Source organism: Scardinius erythrophthalmus, assembly GCF_964197995.2.
Source record: "Scardinius erythrophthalmus genome assembly, chromosome: 18".
NCBI lineage: Eukaryota > Metazoa > Chordata > Actinopteri > Cypriniformes > Leuciscidae > Scardinius > Scardinius erythrophthalmus.
Window position 1 is genome coordinate 13,167,122 of NC_138238.1, and position 9,863 is coordinate 13,176,984.

Consider the following 9,863-nt stretch of genomic DNA (forward strand, 5'->3'; position numbering starts at 1 on the left):
ATTCTTCAGGCTATCTTGGTGTGTAAATGACGACAGATTATTTGGGTGAACTATACCTTTTATGAGTATGAAACAACCCATCCTGGATCTAAATCTATCTCAAATGTATTCATGTCATGCAAGTAGTTTAAAAATAACACAGAATTGATTAGTGTTGATTAGATGTACATTTGCTTTTGCATAAAGCTGCCTCCACGCCAGCAGGTGTCAGGATAAAGGCATTAGTATTACAATTCAAAGGAGATCTGAAGAAGAAAAATAACCACAATTAGGTTTTTCTTAGTTTTCAGATTTATTGATTTTTTCTCATTTTTAAGTAACATCTGTGCTTTATTAATTTCATATAAAAAAAGAAAGGTACAAAAAAAAAGGGAAATGGTTTATTCTAAGAGCAACCTGACAACACCGTTTAGGGTAAAAATAAAGACGTGTGATATCGATGCATTGGGGGTTTGGTGTGATCCTAAGACCGTCCGTCTATCTGTGGAGCTTCACAGGTGGTTCTGATCAGGCTTCAGGCACCACAACCACAGTGTGAAAGACCTACATCATGTCGTCATGGCTGGAGGTCAAAGCTATTAAACCAGGGCTTGAATGGTTAATATAAATTGTTTTTACACATGAGTAATTGGGTTTTTATAGGCCTCTGATTTCACTCGATCTGTTTATGAATGAAAGTGAAACATGTGGACTGAAAGTGGATGGTGCTTCCAAGCTGTTGAAGCTCTGTTGATAATTAGTCATCTGAGCGAAGAGAGCAACAGGAAGCACGGACGCTTTTGTCCATGAAGCAGTGTAACGGGATACGTGGAAGGACTAGTGAAAAAAATTGGACGTTGTGCGTATTGCCAGGGTGAGTTGGGTGACTGTAAATATGAGGAAACGTCTAGATTGGTGTTTTACTCAGAGCTGGGAGAGGCGGCCGAGTCCATCTCATCTGCTTCAAGGTCATGAGGAGATGCAGGCTGTCCTCCTTTCACTCTCTTCCACTTCATCCGTCTGTTTTGAAACCACACTTTCACCTGCGAATAAAAACGTTGATGCGTTAAAACTGTCTGGAAATGATTTTGAGAATAAATGTGCACTCTCTTGAGTGATTCGAGATAATTCTGCAGCCAGCAAATCAAGAGATTTGTGACATTATTTCTGACGGCTAAGCTCTGAGGAACGCAAGTCGGTGACCCCTGTGCATCTCTTTCCCCGTGGAAACACAGGAACACGGACCATCTGTTCCCACACTATTTTTACATGCTCCTTCTCGACTGAATCTGTCTGCCACTCATTTTTGAAAGCAAAGTGTGGCAGGCGGCCAGGATCTGTAGGATGCATCGGAAAAAAGTGGAGAAAGAGTTGCAAAGGGATTCGGGAGAAGCCCAGAGTTGTGCTGGGATCTGGCATGTGATTGGGATTGGGCCTGGGAAAACAATCAAGGACCAAGCTAAGTGTGGTCTGAGCTTAACTAAAAAAAAATATTAAAAAACAGCCTAGTCTGAAATCGTTGAAGAGTGAAGTCAGGGATTGATGGGATGACGGCTCTGCGTTGTTATTGTCAATCATTTTTCACATAGACTTATTTAGACTTGACGAATGAGTGTTTTCTTTGCTGTTTTCAGCCAAAAATACCATTAAATCGAAGTATCTATTGTACCTGTCTCTCAGTGAGGTCAAGGTTGACAGCGATCTCGTAGCGTCGCAGGCGGGTCAAGTAGTTGTGGTGGGTAAACTCGGCTTCCAGCTCTCGGAGTTGCTCTTTGGTAAAGGCTGTTCGTTCCTTTCTAGCCTTGCAGTTCGAGTCTGCCTTGAAGCTTGAGTCCTGAATATCTGGAGGATACAAAGGAAAATAAGACTAGTTAGCATTAGTTTTGTGATCTATGGCAGTTAAACATTCGTAACAGGTTTACTTAAAGGGATAGTTCACAATTTGTGGTTTTCTGTGGAACACAAAAGAAGGCATTTAGATGTCTTGTGTTTTTTTGTCCTTACAATGAAGGTCAATGAGGTCTATTGTAGTTTTCAACGCTATTGACTGTCATTGTGCAGACAAAAACAGTTTTCAAAATATCTTCTTTTGAATCTATCTTGATTTTAGAATAAATCATGCTGATTCTGGAGTGAGAAAATGACGACAGCATTTTCAACTATTCCTTTCAAGAAAGGTAAAGGCCTAAACTCAAACGCAACACTAAAGTTCAGTTCCCCCAGGAGCGGTGTGTGTTTTCATGCATGTTAACTTTAAAACTCTGTCTGCATTAAAACATGGTTACAAGCCGTTTTGTGGGCCACACAGGGCAGACATTTGCACAGGGCTCAGTTCAGATCACAGGGTCCTTGAGCCCCAGTTAAAGCATGCTGGGAGTTTGGGGGTTGTCGAGGCTGCAACTGACCACAGAGGACTCAAGTTAGCAAGGAATTCACCGGAACATTGTTAAATCCGCTAACAAAAGAACAAAGGCTTGAATGAAGTTTAAGAGTGTGTGTGAGTTTGTGTCCTATAATTCCCTGACACTAAAAAAAATTTTTCTTTCAAAATGCGCTCCATTAAGAGTTACATGCAAGAATAATGATTTACGTTACACAGATTTGTGTAAGTTTAATTCGTTATTCCAACCTTGTGAACCCTTGTACATTACATTAGAACCGGTAGCACTGAAAGAAAGCTGATGCAATTTCTGTGAAATGACTTTAATTTGTCAATGTGAGAATTCGTGCTTCGTGTTCGCCAGATCCCGGCCAGACTATGAAATGGACTGCCAGATGTGAGTGGGAAAGTGAGACAAGTACTTTCTCACATATGGCAACCTGTAGCCTCTGTTCCTTTAAGAAGGCGCAATATTATCGTCATTAAAGTCCTGTTCATTTAAATGCACTGCCGAGGGTAGTAAATGGAAAGGTGGTGGCAGGTTGGGGGAGAAACACCTGGCACTGTGGGTATGTGCGTCTGAAAAAAACAGACTCCAATAAATTTCCCCAGCAAAAGCCCATAAACATTTAGGGAGCAACCTTCCCTCGGTGGGGTGTCTGGTGGGCATTTGGCATTTTATGTAGAAGGCGCTAAAGTCATTTGTCCAAATTAAGTCAAAATGAGTTGACAAGCTTAATTTTACATCAGTAATTGGTTGCCAAACACATTGGAACAGTCAAAATGATGTCTGTAAACTTGCTCAACACATGCTGATGCTTAGATCTTTAAAAGACAAAGTAAAAAGTGAAATATGAGTATGTCATTCAGTCTCTTATGCTTACCAAGGCTGCATATATTTGATTCAAAATACAAAAAAAAAAAAAAAAAAAAACAGTAATATTGTTAAATATTATGACAATTTAAAATAACTGTTTTCTATTTGAATATTTTTTTATATATAATTTATTCTTGTGATGCAGAGCTGAATGTTCAGTATCATTACTTCAGAAATCATTTTAATATGCTAATTTGATGCTAAAAACTATGCTAAATGCTAAAACATTCATTATTAATGATGAAAACAGTTGTGGACAATTTTTGTTTCAGGATTCTTTGATGAATAGAAAGTTCTATTTCATTTATTTAAAATATAATCTTTTGTAACATTATAAATATCTTTACTGTAACTTTTGATCAATTTAATGCATACTTGCTGAATAAAAGTATTGATTTTACCCCCAAAAAATTCTTCCATCAAATTAGCATATTAGAATCATTTCTGAAGGACCATGTGACACTGAAGACTAATGATGCAAAAAAATCAGCTTTCCATTCGCAGGAATAAATTATATTTAAAAATATATTAAAATAGAAAACAGTTATTTTAAACTGTTATAATATTTCACAATACTATATCAATTTTGTATCAAATTGCAGCCTTTGTGAGCATAAGAGATTTCTTTTAAAAACATTAAAAATCTTACCGATCCCAAACTTTTGAACGGCAGTGTATATGTTTGATACATTATTTGTGTGAATATATATGTATATATATATATATATATATATATATATATATATATATATATATATGTATATATATTTATATACATACATACATACATACATACATACATACACATATATATATAATGTATCAAGTGTGCTCAGATCATATTATTAAATTATTTTCTACTTAAGACTGTAAACTGAAGTAAACGGCAGACTTGTGATGTAAGAAAAACAAAAATGATGAGCACATCCTTCGTGATTCAGAATTCATTTTGGGAGCAAATATCACATCTGTTTACAATTTCATGCAATCATGAGTGTCTGCTTGTCATTTCAGGTATAAAAAAAAAAACTAGTGAAAACATAATCACTACCAGATTTGATTATCATATCCTAGCCAAAACTTTCACACCTTGTGTCTTTCTATAATTTACCCCAACATTTTACAACAAATTCTGTCACATTAATGCACGCTTAAACCTCAGCCTCAGTGATGAATATTTTCATGATGGTGAATTTCTCTCCAGTCAAATGGAGAATGTGTTCTGTGGAGATCCTGTTACTGCTTAACGACAGGAAAATGTCAATGGATAAGAATGTAGAAGTGGGATCGCAGGCAAGTTATATTACAGACGTGGTCTGGCTTGTTTCGACCGCAAGTGATGTAGGGTTACATTAAGGTAACACAGAGAAGGAAAGCGTATATGTATTCCCCACATTAGACTATGAGGCCTGGATGCATTGTTGTAGAGGGCCTGGTGATGGATTTGAGCGAATCATTTTTAAACGCCACTCATAAAATGTATATTGTCTTGCTGTTTTGGCCAATGCTATACAAAAGACTATTGGAGAGAGATTATTTTCCTTCATCCCAGAAAAGCAAAGCTGTCTCATTTTCCACAGAAAGGCTGAGAGATGAAATTAATGCACCAGATGTGCCACAAACACTGAGGTTCACTTTTCCTCCTTTCCGAATAGTGTGAAATTGCAAGTAAGGAGAGCGTTCATTACTAAAATTATGTAGATTTAATCATTTCTGGACCTCATTATTGTGGGTAACCTAAAATGTATGATATTAAAAAGGGAATTTTTTTCGGTCAAAAGATGGGCTCAAAACCTTACATTTTGATACGCAGAATACTACTGCAGTGCTAAGGTCGTTTTAATAATAATAAAAAAGATCTATGATCAAAAACGTCAGTAATATGACACTTCTGATAGACACAAGACCCATTAGATTGCCTTAATGAGATTAAAAATACATCGAGCACATAGAGATTCATAAACAGTTCATTACCATTAAATCTGATTATTTAGTTGACTTTCATATATTTGATTCATTATAATCAAAATAAATGTTTTAGAAAATCAGATCTGGGTTGAGATAGTGTGACAGATGTTACTGAATGTCAAAACTGCCGAACTGATTATTTGAAAACACAATAAAGCTGAACTTTACCTAAGAGCCTCCAACAATTGAAGGAAACAACTGCAGAATAATAACAGAATAATGTGTTAAGGGTCATCCTTCATGTGCATGCTTGCTATGAGGAGTAAAAGATAGAATATCTTGAGTAAAATCTATCCAAAATCGAATAATCCTGTCATCATTTACTCACCCTCGTCATCCAAAACCTTCTTTATTCTGTAAAACACAAAAGAATATAGTTTGAAAAAGTGTTTTTTGCCTATACAATGAAAGCCAGTGGGGTCCAATGCTGTTTTGGGCCCCTATTGCCTTTCATTATACCAACAAATCCATTTTTCAAAAATATCTATTTTTGTGTGTTCTGCAGAGGAAAGAAAGTCAAACAGGTTTGAAATGACATGAAGGTGAGTAAATGATGACATAATTTGGACAAACTCTGATCACTATCACTATCCCCACCACAGCTACAGTGTGTTTAACCAGATACACTCTCAGCACAAACACTGATTTTAGATACTATCTTAGATGTTTTACATAATGTGCTACAATTTCTGAACAGGCAAAAAATGAGAACGTTCAAACGAGCCGGAGTAAACCACTTCAACCATCACCTCGTGTCTCATTCCCTCTTGCCTAAATGACTCACCTGTGATTTCTCTTTTCCGCTTGGAGCTTTTTTTCTCTGTGTCAACCGCTGGCACACTTTGAGGCGAATACTCTCCCTCTAGACATGCTGTGACTGCTCCAGGCAGCCTGTGTCCCCCTTCACTGTCCATTTCAGCTCCCACTGCTTCTGCCGCCCCCTGGCACGGCTCCTGCCCTCTGCCTCTGGGCTCGCAGGGAGAGAACTGCCACTCCGTCCGCTGGTACCCGCCGTGCGTCTCCGGATACAGTCTGTCCTCGCGGGGATAAGTGTGCGGAGCCGGCACCAGGCAGGAGCTGGAGAAATCCGTGTAGGCCAGGAAATCGTGCTTCTGGTGCAGGGCGAACGGGGCCTGCTGGTAGGGCTGCAGCCCGGCCCCGGACCCTCCCGAATGAGGGCTCCTGACGCAACCCCAAAGACCGCCGCCCGTGTGAGGGCTCCGCATGCAACTGCTGGCTGGCTGATCCATGCCGAAGAGCACGCAGCACAGAGTAGGTGTCCTCAGAGATGCAGCTTTTTGGGTTTGGTGCAAGTCAACCTGGGAAATATCCACTTCAGCATGTGCAAACAAACACCTCAAAGTCCACCTTTGTAAAAATCAGTATGAAAGCAGACACCTTCCTACAGCGGCCACTCTGGTGTAACACATCAGCTCACACGCTCTCTGTCTCTCATTCAGCTTTCAGGCTGACCCACTACATCCACTCTCAGCTCTACAAGCTCTTTTCACAGTTCTGAGGCATTCCTGACAAGCAGTCCCTCCTCCTTTTTAAACGCTTAGGTGGGAAAGAGTAGCAAGTTTATGGAGTGTAACGTGAGCTTGCAGAGGAGGAGTCCTGCGGTCCACATGTTGGTACCCCCCAACCCAGCCCTGCCTCATATACTATTAATCATGGGGGATTTTATATGCACATCTAATGGGATTTCCAGGTGCTGGCTTTTAAAGGAACATTGTCTGTAAAATATAAAATGAACACCCACACAGGAAAGTTGACCGGATCCTTTTTAGGTTCTTTTATCCCCAAAACCCCCATTTTCACTTTTCCAAATTTTTGGTGGGAACCGCTCAGTACGGGCCGCGCTCTACCCTGGCGTAGTCTGTGCTGTGGACGTGTGTGACGACTGTGGACACAGCCAGGGATTTCTCTCACACTGACTTAGGCGGTGCTTTCTTCAACACCTCTCGTGCGCACAAGCTCTAATAGAACAAACACACAAACATGCTGTCATTCATTTTAACACCAAATTAGTCTTAACTAGCATCTTAATTGTCTGAATAATTCATATGATAAATAAAACATGGCTCATTTTAAAAATGCTGTGTAAACTGCACGTAAACAGAACCACATGATGATGATGTTTGAATAATGATGATCAGCTGTCTATAAATCAATTTCCAAAATTACAGTTTTACACAATGTTTTATATTATTGTTTTTTTATGTCTTATTAGCTCATCAAGGCTGCATTTATTTGATCAAAAATACAGTAAAAACAGTAATATTGTGACAACTTAAAATAACTGTTTTCTGATTTCATATATTTCTGATTGCAAAAATGAATTTCCAGCATCATTACTACAGTCTTCAGTGTCACATGATCCTTCAAAATAATTCTAATATGCTGATTTGGTGCTCAAAAGAAAAACATTTATTATTATAAATGTTGAAAAATATTGTGTTGCTTTATTTTTATAAAAAAAAAATTCGGAAACAGTGATACACTTTTCAGGATATGAATAGAAAGTCCAAAAGACAACATTTATTTGAAATAGAATATTTAAAGATTATTAAATACTTTTTACTGTTACTTTTGATCACTTTGTGTCCTTGCTGAATAAAATATATATTCATTTCTTTAAAAAGAGTCTTACTGACTCCAAACTTTTGAACAGTATACCAATTATATTATGGTATACTGTATACTTGCATATTGTATACTTTAAAATAGCAATAATCATTATATTTGATCATTATATTAGAGATAATTTCTAAATTCATGTTTCAGATTGGAAGAAAATATCAGAAATATATATTTTAAACAATGGCATGCTTGGTTTCATATAAATGATCACTGATAATGAAATCCCTGCCATTCATATTACATAATTGTTTGCAATCATGCAATCAGTGTATGATCCAAATGTGAAGTCATTTCTCCTGTATTCTAGTCATGCGTTTGTTCTGCCAAGCACTCTATTTAACAGATTTCACTTGACATTTCAATGTGTTTGAGGTTGGAATCTCGAGTTTTCTCTCTCTACGCGGTCTGTATAACAAGTGATGGAAAGCAAACATGTTCAGTTGCATTTCTAAGAACTGTGGTCTGTGGTTATTTTTATTGTTGCTTTGCTTTGTCCTTTGTGTGATCCTGACATTTGTGAATAGCACAGCCTTCACCCCAAACTAAAGCAACGTAATCTTTAAAAGGTCTGAGGTAAGACTGCAATCCTTTCCCTTTACCCAGCAAATAGCTGAGCCATGAAGCATCCACCTCTTTACTGGCAATCTGGTCCCTACCATGACCACAGGGGGCTGGGGTTAGACAGCATTTGCGTTTAGATGGGCCATCTGTGCGAGAGTTTTACGTTTTCTTTCTGTGTGTGTGTCTGTGTGTGTGTGTGTGTGTGTGTGTGTGTGTGTGTGTGTGTGTGTGTGTGTGTGTGTGTGTGTGTGTGTGTGTGTGTGTGTGTGTGTGTGTGTGTGTCAGTCCACTCACATTTTGAGTCTTGAAGTAGTCACTGCTCCACGCTTAAACCTGTTGCCGTCAGTCGGCCAGGGCAGGTTGGGGGCAAAGAGGGTGTTTTTGTGTTTTCATTTGATCCATCTTCATGACACCAGAGAGAATAAGAAGGATGAAAGAGAGTCCTAACGGAGCACCGGCCCAGGCCAGACTTGGGTCAGAGAGCAGTGGGCGAACAGAAGAGATTCAGACCCTGCTGCTGAACACTTCATTTACTGCTTCCGCCAAACTGTGAGACACACTCTCACACACACAACCAAAACACACACACATGTGGTGCTGAACTTTTGTTTGAACTGAGATGACCATCAAGTGAAATGATTGACAGCAAGGTTTGAAACACATTCTCCTTAAAATACTTGCAAAAACATTTCTAATATTAGCCTACCTAAATATTTTCCAAATGCAAATAGCTTTTTTAATATAATAATAATAATAATAATAATAATAAATATATATATATATATATATATATATATATATATATATATATATATATATATATATATATATATATATATATATATATATATATATATTTGCAGTTAATTGATTCCACTGTTTTCCCCCCAAATACATATGTGAAGAATTACCAACGCATTCTCATCCTATACTGACGTTTTTTGACATTTCGTCTACATCCAACGCACATGGACGCAGTGATTTAATTTTCTGATGACACTTGACACGAAGTCTGTTGTGAGTTGAAGGAAAAACTAAATCGTGCTGCCCTCTAGTGGTTGTTGAATACAATGTTATTCTTAAAATCTCCCTAGTATTTCATGTTCAGTAATATCACCATATAAGTTTTTCTTTCTTTTCATTTTTCTTTTGCATTTTTATGCTGTCGTTCGAGCAGAGATTTGAAAGGTATTGATAAGTTTGGAAAAGACACCTTAAGTTTGGCCTATTTCAGAAACAGTGAAACATTTTTTTTTTCATTGCAGCCTAATTTTAATACATTTTTTAAGCATGTAGCCTAAAATCTGTTACTATGTCTTTGGAGAATTTGTGAAAAATGTATCTATTTTGTGATAAATAACATATTACTTTTGTTAACATTTTTGTAGATACAAGTTAAAACCAGTATGGGCAGCCAGAAATGTTATGTTTCCATGTTAGACAGGTTACTATATA

At 37.7% G+C, this 9,863-nt stretch overlaps 1 protein-coding gene across 1 annotated transcript; it reads right to left on the bottom strand.

The window, feature by feature from the left end:
• Positions 1 to 285: 285 nt before the first annotated feature.
• meox1 (mesenchyme homeobox 1) lies at positions 286 to 6,863 on the bottom strand. The gene is made up of 3 exons (XM_081392926.1): positions 5,989 to 6,863; positions 1,649 to 1,821; positions 286 to 1,022 (listed from the first exon to the last, which is right to left on the bottom strand). Exons 1-3 carry the CDS (start codon positions 6,452 to 6,454, stop codon positions 900 to 902), a joined length of 762 nt encoding a protein of 253 aa, XP_081249052.1. The 5' UTR covers positions 6,455 to 6,863; the 3' UTR covers positions 286 to 899.
• Positions 6,864 to 9,863: the final 3,000 nt, after the last annotated feature.